Genomic DNA, 16,416 nt, shown 5'->3' on the forward strand with positions numbered 1-16,416 from the left:
TCAGCCGTGGCTCAGAGGTAGTGACACCCTCATATCCATCTCCCTCTGGGTGCTAACTAGACAGGTGCCCTGAGCTCTCACCACCCTCTTTTGCTCTTTCCCAAGCCTTGTGTCATACCAACTCAGCCTTCCTCACTGCGGCTTTTCCTTCCTTCCTTCCTTCCTTCCTTCCTTCCTTCCTTCCTTCCTTCCTTCTCTCCCTCCCTCCCTCCCTTCCCCTGAAGCACAGTGCTCCCTGGGGTCTGCCCCAAGCATGCCTTTCTCTCTCCTCCATGGATGAAAGCATTTGCTCCTCTGGGTCTTCCTGCTGCCTATATGCGGATGAATTCAAGTCTGTATTTTTAGCTCTGGTCTTATTCATGAGCTCCAGGGTTTGGGTGGATGTAAAATATAGACTCAAGTCCCCCACTTTGGATGCAAGTCTTGATTATTCCACTCAGTAGCAATGTGACATTGGATTGGGTACATATTCCCTCTCTGCCTCAATTTCCTCACTTGTGAAATGGAGGTACCACATTAATACTTGCCTCATAGGGCTGGGTGGTGGAAGAATGAGTTCACCAGGATGGAGAGCATGGTGCTGTGGCTGGCTGCCAGTTCTCACCCATGGCTGCACCTGTTTTGGACAGTTTCATCCTGCCCTTCTAGAATGCCAGTGCTTCAAGGGAAGGGCTAGGACCTTGCTGGTATACAGTTGGTGCTCAATTTATAGGTTGTTGAATTAACTCCCATGGACATAACTGAAACCAAGGTTCTTAGCACTGGACTCTCTACTCCTATGCTATTTTCTTTTCAGATTTATTTATTTATTTATTTATTTATTATTTTTTTGACACAGTCTAGCTCTGTCGCCCAGGCTAGAGTACGGTGGCCCAATCTCAACATGCTGCAGCCTCCACCTCCCGGGTTCAAGCGAGTCTCATGCCTCAGTCTCCCAAGTAGCTGGGATTAAAGGCACATGCCACCACATGTATTTAATTTTTTTTTTTTTTTTTTGAGACAGAGTCTCGCTCTTGTTGCCCAGGCTGGAGTGCAATGGCACAATCTTGGCTCATTGCAACCTCCACCTCCTGGGTTCAAGCAATTCTCCTGCCTCAGCCTCCCAAGTAGCTGAGGTTACAGGTGCCCACCACCACATCCGGCAAATTTTTGTATTTTAGTAGAGACAGGGTTTCACCATGTTAGTCAGGCTGGTCTCGAACTGCTGACCTCAGGTGATCTGCCCGCCTCGGCCTCCCAAAGTTCTGGGATTACAGGCGTGAGCCACCGTGCCTGGGCTAATTTGTTTTATTTTTAGTAAAGACAGGGTTTCACTATGTTGGCCAGGCTGGTGTCGAACTCCTGACCTCAGGCGATCCGCCCGTCTCGGCCTCCCAAAGTGCTGGGATTACAGGCATGAGCCATCGTGCCCGGCTGCAGTTTTGTTTTAAAAATTGTCAGAAAATACATAACATAAAAGTGACCATTTTACCCATTTTAAAGTGTACAGTTCAGTGGCATTAAGTGGATTTGCTTTGTTGTCGTCCTGTGTTGGTTTTTAACCAGTAACTTCCAATCTTGTGTCTCCCTGTATCAGATTTCTTCTTGCCCCAAATGAGCACATTTAGGGTTGCCTGACTAAACCTTCCTCAACCCCACACGGTGCAATGCCTGGTGGAGATCCTCCAGGGTTCTGCAACTATAGCTGCTGTTCAGTGCAGTGATGATTGTCTCATATAGAGGGGCTTTGTTTATCGTAAATAATGTGCATCAATTTGGGTTCCCAGTTGAAAACAACAAAAATGGACTCTGGTTGATTTAACGAAAAAGAAACTAAGGAAATGAAATTGGAAAATCCATAGGATCAACAGCAAGGCCAGGAAAGCAGTGGAGGCTACAGTCCAGGCTCACCAGGCAGTCACGTCCGGGGTTGGCCTGTTGCCAAGGCGTGCCCCCACTCTGAGATGCTACAGGCTGCAGGCACTGCTGCTGTCAGCCACCTGCCCCATAGCTGCTGAACTCTCGGTGCTTCCTCTGCCCACGTCCCTCCACCTCCCAGAGTGTGGTGGCGGAGGGGCAGCTTTTGACTAGCTGAGCCTGTCACATTCCCACACCTTAGCAGAGTTGGTGGGAGGTTAGAATTATCTGACTATCACCATGTGGAGCGTCTTCCAAATCTAAAAAGAAGTTCAAATTTTGGGCCGCCAAAAACCTGACATACAGCCGTCCAGTCCTGTTTCCTCTGAGCTTTTTCTCCTTTGGACAGACGCCCTGTGTTCCTTCAACTGAAACTCATGGATGAGGCCTCCGGATCCCTTACCACATCGTCATTAATTTTTGGTACCCAGAATTGGAAGTAATCTCACAAGTCTCAGGTACAATGGGATTATTTTTTTCCAAACCCTGACCACCCCCACCTTAACTTTCATGAAGGCATCTGAAGATTTCATTACTTCTCTAGTCAGCCATACTACATAGATGACTCATGTTGGCTCATACAATGCTTGTGGTCAACTGAAATCCCCAGATCTTTTTAGGAATGGCTGTAAAGCCAGGTCTTCTCAATTATTTACTTATATAATTGGCTTATTGAACATGTGCAAATTTAACCGAGTAACATAAGACTGTATTTGTAATACTTCAACTATTTAGTTCACACCCTTAAATTCCCTCACGCTGTAGCATAGTGTACTTGGCTACTTCAACCAGAAATTGCAAACTGGCGGTCTGTAGGCCAATTTGACCACACATTTATTTTGTTTGGCTAATATGGGGGTTTTTGAGAACTAAATCGGTTGCCAACTGTTGAACATCAGGAGATGTCATGTAAAAAGCAGCACTTCCAACTTCTCTTGAAAGGTATGAAGATCTAGCAACATTTGGTCGTCATTCCCCCAGGGCTGGAGCTGGGCAGCAGCTACTTCCTCTGAAGGGTGCAGACAAAGCTCACTGCAGTCCCCACCAGGCCCTATTGCCTGGGGTTCAACCTGCTTCATTAATTTCATGCCCTGCCCAGTCACTGTGGACATCTGGGTGCATAGTCTGTGTGTACTGTGGGTGCTGGTTATGGCAGGGGCAAAAGGGGTAAAGTGGAGGCAGAAGAAAGCTGGGAAAGCTGGGCTTAAGTGGCTCTCTCTTGCTCTTGTCTGTCTTGGGTCGTGCAAGATAAAGATGTACTGAGGGCAGAGATGTGGCGGTGAGCTTCTGGCACGGGCATCTGTGGTTCTGACTGCCCAGCACAGCAATTCTTCTGGAAATTCTCACTTCTCCTGTGTGACTACAGAGAGTGCTGCCAGGTTTCAGATGATCCTGCTCCTGTGGCCAAGGCACACGGGTCCAAAGAGTGACCGCTGGTCCATACTAGTGATAGAGTTTTAGAACTTCCAGGAGTGGCTGATGTTGTTGGAAGAAAGGCTCATGAAGATTTGACCGCATTTTCTGTCATGTGGGTTGGGAAGCAGAGGCAGCTGGTGCAAGAAAGTGAAGGGTTGAGTCATCAACTAGAGACAGGGACAGCAACACACACTGCGGGCTCTATCTGTGCTAATCTGGCTCAGCTCTTAGCCTGGGATCCTATGAGATGCCTCGTATTATTAGTGTATATTCTGCTCCCTTTAAAATTTACCTAGAGTTGGTTTCTGTCGCTTGCAACCAAAAGCACCAGGGCATGTCATCACAGGCAGTCCTTGCTCTCTGTGAGCCCTTCCAGTGCCTGATGGGTCCCCTCTTTATGCTCCCCCTTGTCTACCATCTGCTCTTGGATCAAGCATCCTGGGTTCTCTAAAAAATTCCCCTCGTTCCTGAGCAAGGGTAAGAGTGAAAGGTGGCTCATGTGAATGTTTCCATGCACTGCGAGGTGTGTGCCCTTCCTTCGGCCCTCAAGGGAAGCCAGGCAGCTCTGCGATGCTTTCCATCTCACCCTGTTGTTGGCGCTGATGTAAATCATACAGATGGAAATCCACATTGCTGAGAGACATCCAGGTTAAGAAAGCCACCTGCTGCTATCAGAAGCAAAGTTTCCAGGGACTAGCATCCTGATATAAGCACAGGATATGTGTAATTGAGATACTAAGATCTGCCTTCAAATCACCAGTAGGTGATGAGAGAGAGAGAGAGAGAGAGAGAGAGGGAGGGAGAGAGAGAGAGAAAGAGAGACGTATCCTTTCATTCATTCTACAAATATTTATTGAACACCTACTATATGCTAGGCACTGCCCTAGGCACTAAGGATATTACAGTGGAAAAGATCTGTAGCTTACAGAGAGCTTACATTCTAATGGCATGTAAACTTTATGTGTTAGTTCTGTGGATACAAAAATGAAAATTCAGCCCCAATGGCTTTACAAGTATGAATATCACTTTCCTCATTTGTAAAATGAGTTTAAAATAATTATCACAGGTTGGGCACCGTGGCTGGCGCCTGTACTCCCAGCACTTTGTGAAGATGAGGTTGGAGGAGCTCTTGAGCCCAGGAGTTTGAGACTAGCCTGGGCAACATAAGGAGACCCCGTCGCTACAAAAAATTTAAATTAAAAATTTAGCCAGGCGCGGTGGCACGCCTGCAGTTTCCACTATTCAGGAGGCTGAGGTGAAAGGATGGCTTGAGCCCAAGAGTTTGAGGCTGCAGTGAGCCGTGATAGCACCCTGCGCTCTAGCCTGCCTGACAGAACGAGATCCTGTCTAAAGCTATGGAAGTAAATATAAATAAATAAAATAATTATCTCGCAGAGCTGTTTAGAGGATTAAATAATATATAGCACGCTCTTGGCCTTTTAGCCTCAACAAATACTACTTTTTTCCTTAATAATAACAGAAAGATCATACAACTTCACAAACCACAAGGACAGGCTGGCCGATAGGCAGGCCCTCCACGACTCTTCTGATGTTAGCCCTGACTGAACTCGCTGTGCAGCGTCCAGCCAATCCTGGTTTGTGCTGGGCCCTGGACTGGAACCCAGCCCTTCCCGACGGGAACGCAAAGCGGCCACGAGGGGGCAGCGCACGGCAGGGAATCTTCGCCGCCGACCCCAGCCCACCGCCAAACTTCCCTGCTGCTCTCGGTCCTCCTGTACGTACTTCCGTTGCTCTGACGCTCCCAGAAGCCGGGGCGTCGGGAAGGAGAGCGCGAATTCACCCTCCTCTGCGCCTCCGTAGGAAAAAATTGGAGCGGGGTTCACGAGACTGCGCCGCGGCGGGCGCTAGAGCCCCTCGCACAGCGCCGCCAAGGGTGCGGCGTGGAGCCGGGCGCCTGGCGCCAGGGTGCTGGTCGGCGGGCAGCGGCGCCAGCCTCCGACCCGCGACTCCGGCGAGCCAAGGCTGCGCCGGGAGGAGTCGGCGCGGGCCCCGGGGTGTCCCCTTCAACTGGAGCGCCTTCCCCTCCTGCCTTGCGGGGCATCCCCACACCTACACCGGAACGAAGCTCCGGGGCTGTCACTTCTGCGTGCTTCTCGGAAAGGAGTCTGAACAGGGAGCGCTCCGGGGAGTCGTCGGGGAGGATGCCCGGGCGTCGGCTGTGTCCCCAAGCTGCTCGCCGGCGCTGGCGAGGAAGGCAGTCGGGATAACGCCGCCCAAACTTTCCTTCGCAGCAGCGTTGGCAGGAAACGTCCCTCTCTGAGGCTCACGAAAAGCCGAAAAAGACTCGGACGCTTGGAGGAGGCAGGGCCAAGCCTGCGCAGGAGAGGTTCCCCGGAGCCCTGGAGATGTCCTAGGGGACCAGGCTAATCGCCGGCTTGCGCCCAAGCGAAGGGAAGTCCTGCAGGCACGGCGCCTCCTTCCCTGAGCCCCGCAGTGACCGTGACCTCCGCGCGCACCCCCGCGCACGTGCTCGCGGCCGAGGAAGAGGAACGGTCCTGCTGAATCCTCTGGAGGACAGCGACTAGCGAGCAGGCCAGGGGCGCATGGAGGTGCCGCGGGGGCGGTGCGGCTCGCCAGCTGCGCGGAGGAGCGTGCACGCCGCGCCCCGGCCTCCCCGGGGACCTGGCCGGCCGCTGCCCGCACTTCCTGCCGCTGGTCTCCCAGGCGCGAGCCGCCGCTTGCAGCACAGAACCCGTTGAGCTTCGTGCCCGGCAGCACCCCCGGTCCCCCGCGCGGGGCGGACTTGCGGCGGGACAGGTGTAGCCGGCAGCCGCAGGCGCTGCGCTCAGGACTGGGCGGGCTCGGCTCGGCTGGCCGGGTGTTAGCTCGCCGCGCGCGGAACTCCGGTCCCCGCCACGCAGGCCGGTCGGTGAGCCACTTCGCACCGCCACAGCCCTAGCATCGGGCCACCAGCCGGGGTGAAGAAAGTCACGGCGGAGCCCGGCTCCCCAGTCCTGATGCTGGCTGCCGGTGGCGGGCTCCACGCCGGCCCCGGGACCTAGGCAGCCGCGCGAGACCGCTGCGGGCGCCTCCCCCATGCTGCTCGGAGCGTCCTGGCTGTGCGCATCCAAGGCGGCCGCCGCTGCTGCGCAGAGCGAGGGCGACGAGGACAGGCCAGGCGAGCGACGGCGGCGTCGGGCGGCGGCCACCGCCGCGGGGGCGGGCGAGGACATGGACGAGTCGTCGCTGCTGGACCTGCTGGAGTGCTCCGTGTGTCTGGAGCGCCTGGACACCACGGCCAAGGTGCTGCCATGCCAACACACTTTCTGCCGCCGCTGCCTGGAGAGCATCGTGTGCTCGCGCCACGAGCTGCGCTGCCCCGAGTGCCGCATCCTGGTGGGCTGCGGCGTGGACGAACTGCCCGCCAACATCTTGCTGGTGCGACTGCTGGACGGCATCCGTCAGCGGCCCCGCGCGGGCACCAGCCCCGGCGGCAGCCCGCCCGCGCGTCCCATCCCAGGCCAGAGTGCGGCCCCCACGCTCGCGGGCGGCGGGGGCGGCGCGGCAGGCAGCACCCCGGGTTCCCCGGTTTTCCTCTCCGCGGCCGCGGGCAGCACCGCCGGCAGTCTGCGGGAGCTGGCGACCAGCAGGACCGCGCCGGTGGCAAAGGTGAGTATCTGTCTCGGCGGAAGTGGCCGCGGCACGTGGGAGTGTGTGGGTGGGTGCTTGGGCGTGGGGGGCAATGATGAGGTGCGGAGGAGACCAAGGGTGGTCCTGCGTTGGCCCACTCCGCTGTTGCTCTTCCTCCAACTTCGCTTGCTTGGTGGCGGCATCCGGCCCCAGGGCAGCTCGCCGCTTGTTCACGTGTGTCCCATCCTCCTGTGGAGTGGGCACGCCTTCCTGTCCCGTCGCTCACCCCCGATTCCTTGGCCGGACTTGTTACCCTGCCTCTTAAACTTAGCATCGCCCTTGCATCTCCCTAGAAACGGGGACCTTCTTCCTCTGGGTCCCCAGACACTCCCTCTGCACACCCTGGGCCTGCCTAGAGAAAAGTTAGCCCTTAACGTTTCTGACAGGGCTCTGATGGCTGCTCTGGGAAGCCCGCGGGCCTCCTGCCTGCGGTGTGGCTAAGGAGGGGAGGGCAGAAGGCAGAGTGGGACTGGGGTTTGGAGGAATGCTTCTAGTAGTCTGGAAGGAGTTACTCTGGAGGCCCCAGGAGCCTTTGGACCCGGCCCTTTTGGACTTGGCAGTGTCTAACCAGAAGCCAAAGTCTTCTCCTGGGCTCCCAGGCAGGGTTCATTCCCACGGGGGTCATTTATTTTTATTATTATTATTTTTGGTACAGCCGCATTTTAGGGCCTTCGCTGCTTCTGTTTTAGACGAAAGATCTTCTCTGGATGGCTTCAATGATTTGGTTTTAAAAGCTTCTTACAGCTTGTTATTCCACACCCTTGCCACCTTGTGAACAGTTACCAGGAGAGAGGGCATGGGATGCTGGTTTAAATGAGAAAAGGAAGGACCCGGGTTTTGTTAATTTATTTAAATGGAGAAAAGCACTTAAATGTTAAAAAAAAATACATTGTCTATCTATTGGAATAATCATTTGCTTTAGAAACACAACTTTATTCCTCTACTTTTGACCATTTAAGGAGTTGGTGATGCCTAGTCCTTCCACTATGTGTAATCCTGAAATGCTGGGAACATTGTAGCACCTGGATTAGGCAGTACTGCAAATCTCTAAGGTTAAGGTTAGGAACTTAAACCCTTGGATGTTGAGCTTGAGTTAAATGCCATACTTTGCTGCAATGGGCTTTTTTTTTCTATGGATCAGGAAGAATGGGGACAGTCAAGGATAGTCACTGGGGGTCACTTGGGGGGCACTGCTGAAGGGGAATTTTTTTCTTTGGTTTTAATTGTGATTAAATCCAGCTAAATGCTTGCGTTAGAAATTTTCAAACTTTTCCTTCCTGGCCTTGCTGTTTTTGATGTGAGGTATTTATAATTAAATATCTTTATTTGCAGAATAAGTGGGTTACCTTCTTCTGTTCTGATAAATTATATGATATTCGGAGCCCCGCTTCTAGTAAAACTCTGGGACATTCTGATGACCATCTGTTTACAGATGTCCTCTCAGTTTATCTTGGGGGACTTTGTGTTTGACCAGGAGGTTAGGAGGTAACCTCTGACATGTGACAGGCTGAAGCTTTGATGCCACTCCGGGAATTCTGTGGCATTTGTAGTACCTTTTAGAACTTGTCAAAGGGGTTGAAGCTTGGAACTTTTTAGTAGTGACATTTAGTATTAGCAGGAAATTGATGTTTTACTCACCATATGTTGAGACCCTTGGTTGACTTTCTTTATGGGTGCATAGTCATGTTCATGACTTTTTGTGTTTTTGGGATGTTTCTGGACGTTGTTTAATAGACGAGCACTTATTTAACTAATAAGCAGGAGTCCTGCATGGTGTATTCACACTACACTAGCACTATACTACCATACTGGGATAATAGCATTAGGTCCAGCACATACTTGGGGAGTGGGAAGGATTGTAATAGCATATCAGGCATTGAGCAACCCTATACAGTTGGTTGACAAAGATTTCGGCTGAAAATTACTTTTGGTACTTTACTGTCCATTGGAATTGCTTGACTCCTGCCAGGAAAGTTGAATGCTGGATGTTGTTGCATGTTGTTTAATAGAGGGGCACTTATTTAACTAATATGCCATGATAGCAGGTAACCATAAATATTACAGTCCCATCATTTTCCAATTAGAAGCTCCTTACATCTTCTTTTGGGCCAATTAGGGTATGTATACTTTTTAGGTATATAGGTAAGTATTGGCATAGCTTGTTTACTTTATTAATTTTGTTACAGTTCAATATTTTGACAGCTTTATTTAAAAAAAAAGTTTTAATTTCTGTTTGGTTTTACTGGCAGGACACAAAACAGTGTTTTCCTGAACTCTTTACCTGTTGTTTTTCATCGGTTTTGGTGATCACCAGAGTACTTGGAGTCCCCTGACGTGGTTAGCAGAACCTCTCAGCTCTGCTCTCACCTGAGCCATTTGAGATAAAGCGCTTTTGTGGAGTCAGTTAACGATGCTGCCCCTGGAAATCATATACCCAGTGGTGAGTACCCATAGCCTAAGATCAGGAGTTGGTCTTTTTATTTGCCTGTTGGCAAATACTATATGTGTGTTGCTTCTTAAAGTGTGTTCATGTGTGTTACTTCTTGAAGTGACCTTTAGACAGTCCTGTTTTAATGGTACTGTCTAACCCTTGCAGTTGCTAATGTATGCTAAATTTCTCAGGCTAACTTGTTTGTTTATTGTTTTGTTTTCATTATTTTGCAAGAAAATCCCTTTAACATCCCAAGCTAGCATCAATCAAATTGTTTCAGTGCAGTGAGAGTCTTGCTAAAAGAGTTTTGTGGTTCCACATTGGGTAATTCAAAACATGCTTTTTAATGTAAGTGATTTAATAAGGACTTGAATATCAGACAATTCCAATTTTGTTTTGAAAATTGTTTAAATCCTTGACTTATATTTGAGCCTATACAGAACATCTTCTGCAGTTCATGTAGACTCGGCTAGGCACTATTATAGGTAAACAAGACTGGCTTGGGCTTTCTGGATGGAGCTGACAGTAGAGGTAGTGAGTGGTTGCAAGCTGTCTGCCCAGCTCTCAGAAGGTACCCGTGGGCACTGACCGGTGTCACTCCAGAATTCTGTGAGGGTTACAAGGAAGGACATTGTCACAAATTAAAGAATTCTAGAAAGCTTAGGCAGTGCCTTTGATGATATAAAAGTCGGCATTACAGCCTAATAAGTTTATCTGTATTTTGTATCTTGAGGTACAGTGGTATATGTTCACATTGGATCCGTTTGAAAATCTCTTCTGTGTCTCTTTGAAAATGTCACTGGGACTTAATAGAGAAAATAATTTAAGTTGGAGAATCATAAAATTATATATGTTAAATATTTTATTTTATAAGCATACAGGTGTATGATTCTTCCACCATTTTTTGAGTACAGAGCTGAGGACCTTTCTTTGAGTTCCAGATTGTCTTTTTAGCTGAACACAGTCACCTTTTATGATTTTCTATTTGTTTCTTTCAAACAGAGTGAAGACTAAGATTTTCAAAGGATTCTGAATAGAGCATCATTTAGATTTTAAATAGGGCCTCTCCACTAATGTTTGATATTCTCATTTACACCTGATTTGACCATTTTGTTAGTGTTTGAGTTTTTCATACATGGTCATCTTGATTTCCCAAGGGGCTTTTTTTTTTTTTTTTTTTTTTTTTTTTGCACTCAAACTTCTTCCCCTGTTACAGACTATTGAATTACGGTGCATATTTAGCATTATGAGTACAACTTGCATTAGCATAGTTGGGAATAAGGACAACAGATCCCTGATAAGCACAGGCTTCCCCAGGCAGGAGTGGCTGGCCCAGCCTTGCCGGGCTGTAGTCTCCGGTGGGTGTGGGTGACTTTGGCTGTGTTACAGAGGACGTGGAATGTTGGTTAGTCCAGCTGGTCAGCTAGTGGAGGCCAGGATAGAGGGTGTCTCTGGTATCTGGAAGCTAGTTACCATGTTCTTTGGGTCTCGACAGTTGAACTGCTTATATACCCGAGATTTTCTGTTGAACATTTACTGAGTGCCTGCTGCATGCTGGGCACTTTGACATATCTCACCTTATGGAAAGTTCACAATAATCCTGCCAAGTGGCTGGTATAATTATTATTTTGAGGCCCAGAGAGATTGATATTTGGGCAAGTCAGAGAGCTAGGAAGTGATTGAGTTAGGATTCTGTTCCTCCGCCCTTCTGTCCAGTTTGGCTGGATGGTTGGGATGTTGTCGTGGTTCGGTCTTGGATATAATAAGGACTCCAGAGGAAAAGGCCGGCACTTGGGGGCCTCACCAAAAACCAGACAGCTCACAAGAGAGCAAACGAGTGGTTGATATGACAGCTGAGTTACAGTGAAATCCTGTTCAGAAGGCCCCTGAGTGTAGAAACAGCAGTTTGCAGCCAGCGAGTGAATAATCTAAATTATTATTTATTGAGCACCCAGTGGGACCAGGTGTGTATGAAGCCTCTGCTGTGGGCTAAGGGTTGAGCGGTGTTTTAAGTGTGGCTCATCTGGTCCTTACTGCAACTTGGTGAGGTTGCTAGTTACGTAGGTACGGAAATTAAGGCTCCAGAATTTCCTTGCTGAGCGGCACGCAGTTAATGAGGGTGTTTTTTGGAAGATTAACTTTGGCCTTGGTTAGAAGAGTCCTCTTACTCTACCACAGGCTCAGTTCGTTGGTAGCACAATTCTAAACATAAGCAGTGGCCACCCCTTCCATTCACCGGCCTCACGGCTGCAGATGCTCTTCTATGCAAGGCTGCTGTCTGCACAGAGCAGTGTGGCCCACAGGAAACAGCATCAAATCTGCTGTGGCTTTGGCTGCAGGTGACAGGCAGCTCTACTAATATGTAAGTGACATGAACAGGACATTAGTCTGAGTGGCCTAGCTGGCTAACCCAGCAGCTCTGTGCTGTCCTCACTGATCCATACTTGGTCTGCCCTTCTGCTCTGCTCCTGTGTTGGCTTCATTCTCATCCCTACCCAGTAGGTCTCAAATAGAGGCCGTGGCTTCAGGTGTCACAGTCCCATGACAACACCCAGTAGTGGAGACAGCAGGGTTTCTTTCTTCCCCTTGTACTTAGTCTCCAAGTCGGTGAGCAAACGGTGACCCAGCCCCAACCCCATGTTTCTTGTTACACCCCTGGGGACAGTGTTGCCTCCCAGGCTGGTGTCTGAAGCCCGCACACAGGACTGCCTTTTCTCCTGAGGCGGTGGCCTGACACCTTCCCCAGGACACGTGGAAGGAGGGGAAGGGGTGGTGGGAATCCCACTGAAGGTGATTTTAATCTTGGCTTCCACACTTCCTCACCATCTGCCCCGGGGCAAATGGGCTAGCTTTCCTGAGACTTGTTATCAGTGAATTAGGGATGCTATCTGCTTCTTAGATAAATAGGATAACGTACGTGCAGTGCCTGGCACACGTGATTGGCTGTCATTTCAGTGCCTGTTCCTAATACGAAAATCTTCAAGTCTCTTATCACGCGTGAGGCACACCTCAGAGTGCCTGCTTTGCTGCTGGTGGATTTGTGGTATTTAGTATTCTAAGTTAAGGGTGTGTGCGTGTACGTGTGTGGATGTGGATGTGGATGTGCATGGGGGGGTGTGTGTGTGTTGTGAGTCTGATATCATGCTTTGCCTCTGGATTCAGTCAGTCCATGTTGTGGAAACTGGATCGTCAAGCATTACTGGGCATCTATGCGGAGTAGTTGCTTGAGTCTGTTGGTTTCCTTTTTAAATTTGCTCCAAGTTTATCTTTATTATCAGAGGCAGTGTTCGTGATTCTTACAAACTTCATTAAAAGGGAAAAAACGTCTAAGCCATAATCTGCTTTAAAAAAACAGCAGGGGAGAATAATCCTGCTCAGTTGCTGATCCAGCCTGTTGGCAGGCTATCCTGAAAACGAGCCCACCTCTGTCATCCGTAGGACACAATAGCTTGTCTACAGCTGCCTAGAATCAGGCTGCTTGCTGTGATGGAGCCGAGCAGAATTCTATCCAATTGTTTCTTCCTCCTGGCTTTTGAGAGCCTGCCTGCTTGCTGGAGCATGACAGATTCGGGGCTCAGTTTTGCAATTGTTTCTAGTGTGTGTTTCCGTTCAATCTGTATTTAATCTCTATCTTTTACAGTTAACATGATCTTTTTTGAGGTGCATTAAAAAAAAACCCACACACATCAGCAAGCATTTGCTGGGGGAAATGCTCTTGATAGCACCACTTGAAGAGGCCAAGGTCAATTTTTATCAGATTTGCCTTGCTTGGGAGATCTTCAGATTTGATGAATGTGAAATGCATGCTTGATGGGTATCCTATTGGAATTTTAATTAACTTTAAAAGAACAGGGTGTCGAGCTGAAGGTATTGGCAACAGTGAATGGTTTACAGATCATGCAGGCACCCCATAATGTGAGCCTCCCTTTTCCCATTGAGTGAAGTTGGAATGAAAAAGTGTATAAAGTTGCAGCATGATTTGTATTCTGCTTTCTTTAGGCTCTCCTGGCCCTTGATGGCTCTGCACATCCTTGGAGGCCATTTAGAGCTGCAGCTCTCCTTTGGGAGACCTGAAGGAGGCCCAAGAAGAGTCGCTGCGCTCTTGGGTAGCACGTGTTTACATTGTTAACTGATGCAAACGAAGATATGATGGTATTTGCATTTCCACTTAATGTAATGTGTGCATAAGGCTCACATGAATTTATGTGAGTTTAAATGAATTAGGATTGACCACAGGAATTCGGCTCAGGAGGAGGTGTGAGAGAATTTAGAAGCATGCTTGCACCCGGGCACCTGTAAATGTGCTGCAGCCGGGCTCACTGAGAGCAAGACCTCACCAGAGAATCGGGGAGTTCGCAGGGAGCCGTCTTTACCCTGGTTCAAGGAATGGGATGCTGATGCTTTTCTCTCTCTGGCTTCACTGCACACATATTTAAGTACCTGCTGTGTACCATACACTACAGTGGACACTGGGGGCTCCAGGGACAGCGATTGCATTGGTCTCTATTTATAATGAAATGTAATTTTTTTTCCATTTAGTTAGGTGACCAGATATGCTGCAGAGGAAAACATGTGTCTATATCTTTTTATTCTCTGTTTATCTGGCAGGAATTTCTAATGAGGAAAGTAGTATCGGTGTGATTTGGGGCTTAGTGAGTTTGCAGTGGGTTCTCACCTCTTTTTGTTTATTCTTCCATAGTCTAGATTTGCCAAATGAAGGCTTTGCACTTCTTCTTTCTGAATCTTTCTGACTTTGTGGTGGGGAAAGAAGATGATGAGGCAGGTCCATCCCACAGCTGGAGGCTTTCTGAGAGCAGCTTGGTGTTGCGGGCAGCACCTTTCAGAGAAGCTGTCTGCTGTTTGCTAGTTCTGGAGCAGATGCTCTGGAAGTGCCACATGCTCAGGAGACAAGAGAACTTGCTGCTGTGGCTAGAACGATGGAGGTCAGGAGTGTCCAGCACGTTTTCTGAAGCTTCTTTTAATTTTTTGTTGGCCATCAAAGCACACCACCTTAGGTGAGAATTATTTGGATTTATCATTTAGGATCTAAGATACATTCATGGGTGACTGCATTCCATTTGTTGCTCTAGGATGAACCCAGAGATACTGAAGAGACAGAAGAAAGATGAGGGAGGCTTAGGCACGTTTCAGTAAATGGTTGCAGGTTAACTAATCTCATTAGACACCACCCGTCCTGATCAGCCGTTGTTTTTGCGTTCAAAGACTAATCGGTTAATCCTCCAAGCTTTGCCTGCCACTGTTGCTGTTTGATTTGAAGGGTCAAGGAATCCTTCAGATGATTACTAAACACTTGGAGTGCTCACCCATGTGGGCTGAGGAAAGTACTCCTGAGGCTGGGCCAGCTAAATCTCAGGCCAGGCCGACTTCTGGAGGTGTTGCCTGTGTGGAGTGCCTTTACCCATAAATGCAGTGGCAGACACACACATTATTTCTCAGATCAAAATTTCTTTTTTTTTGAGACAGAGTCTCGCTCTGTTACCCTAGCTGGAGTGCAGTGGCACGATCTCGACTCACTGCTACCTCCGCCTCCGGGGTTCAAGCTATTCTTCTGCCTCAGCCTCCCAAGTGGCTGGGACTATAGGCGAGCACCACCACGCCCGGCTAACGCCCGGCTAATTTTTTTATATTTTTAGTAGAGAGGGGGTTTCACCATATTGGCCAGGCTGGTCTCGAACTCCTGACCTCGTGATCCGCCCGCCTTGGCCTCCCAAAGTGCTGGGATTACAGGTGTCAGCCACTTCGCCTGGCCTCTCAGATAGAAATTTCTAAAAAATCTGTAGGGAGAAAGTAGTGGGGTTTCAGTTTTGCATTTGGGAAAAACAAAGGCTTGGGAGTTTAGCTGTAAAAGAATGGACGGTTGCTGTTGTTGCTGGGACTTCAAGGCTGTTGTAAAAATTAGCTTGGTGCTGCATTTGCTGGCAAAGTGGCAGGCAAATTTTGAGTAATATTCTGGACTTCATGTATTGTATTGAACTGGATCTTTTAGAGAGGGGTCAGGGCAGCCCCTGGGCAGCCCGCTGCTGCTGGTTCATTCTAGTCTTCCTGTTCATCTGCAGTGAGGAAGTGGGTCACTCTTCCTCTGGGTCTGCACACCCTGCCTGCAGACTGCAGCCGTAGGGAACACACAGAATGAATGGTGGCCCAGGTGCTGGGGCTGTGGAGCTGTCACCATGGCCCTGTGTGAGTGCTGCTCTTGAAGACTGGCCCAGAACGAGTGATGTTAATAATTAATTCAGTCCACACATATGTACGGACTGCCCACCCTGTTGCAAATACTGTGTTAAGCACTGGAATATACATTGTTCACAAAACCAGAAGTGATCCAGGCCTTTCTGCAACTGACCATTCAGAGGACACTGTAAACAAATAGCCAATAGGTATCTCTTGACATGTGGTAATAAGAGACGTGAAGACAAGGGGCCACAGCCTGATGATGACAGGGGACGTGGAGTCATGGGTGATGTCTGTGGATTTAATTATGCAGCTTATTTTATTTATCAAAATATATCCACATCTTTACTCTTTTATGGATAAGCCACTGGATTCCTTAACTCTTTATAATCATATCCCAAATCTGCGTAACTTAAAAATTGCATCCTATTTTCTCTTCCCAAGCACAGCCAAAGGTAATTAAAACCAGATGTGTTTGCATGAGATAATGCGTGCAGAGCATCAAGAATGTAGATTGTGCTAAATTAATGTCGCCTTAACAAAGATAGCCAATGAGACTAACCTTTTTTTTTTTTTTTACTGAGTTCATGATGCCCATGGGTTAATTTTGTCACTAGCAGTCATTGTCTGGACCAAGTTTGTAGTCTAAACATGTGCAGTATGAAAGGTGAATGCTCTCACACAGTCACACTCCCAATAGGAAGACAACCCTCTTGTATCCTGAGCAGCATCCCCCTTGTGCCTTCTGTGGCTGAATTTGTGTTGTGGACTATAGCAGAGGGAAAACTTCCAATGCTAGAAATCTGGGTTTTAAAAATTAATTTAAAAAA

The 16,416-nt window shown here is 48.8% G+C and overlaps 2 protein-coding genes across 5 annotated transcripts in view; one reads left to right on the plus strand and one right to left on the minus strand.

Moving 5' to 3' along the window:
• Positions 1-16,416, plus strand: part of LOC129397117 (anaphase-promoting complex subunit 1-like) — a 103,097-nt gene that overhangs the window by 53,167 nt on the left and 33,514 nt on the right. For 3 of the 4 annotated variants that reach the window (XM_055107491.2, XM_055107492.2, XM_055107488.2), the window contains exon 2: positions 9,213-9,403. In XM_055107491.2, coding sequence (XP_054963466.1) covers positions 9,374-9,403 — 30 coding nt within the window. In that variant the 5' untranslated portion in view covers positions 9,213-9,373. Of the gene's footprint in view, positions 1-9,212; positions 9,404-13,420; positions 13,547-16,416 lie in introns of those variants that run through there. The other variant, XM_055107489.2, reaches the window with a different exon arrangement.
• On the minus strand, positions 797-6,948 carry LOC130541201 (serine/arginine repetitive matrix protein 3-like). Its single transcript, XM_057301253.1, has one exon. The coding sequence runs from the start codon at positions 6,729-6,731 to the stop codon at positions 5,697-5,699; it is 1,035 nt and encodes a 344-aa protein (XP_057157236.1). The 5' UTR covers positions 6,732-6,948; the 3' UTR covers positions 797-5,696.

The sequence above is a fragment of the Pan paniscus genome, chromosome 12 (assembly GCF_029289425.2).
Source record: "Pan paniscus chromosome 12, NHGRI_mPanPan1-v2.0_pri, whole genome shotgun sequence".
Lineage (NCBI taxonomy): Eukaryota > Metazoa > Chordata > Mammalia > Primates > Hominidae > Pan > Pan paniscus.

Bases quoted from the DNA above. Each gene is read 5' to 3' on its own strand.
- LOC130541201 (XM_057301253.1), bottom strand. From the start codon at position 6,731: ATGCCGTCCAGCAGTCGCACCAGCAAGATGTTGGCGGGCAGTTCGTCC.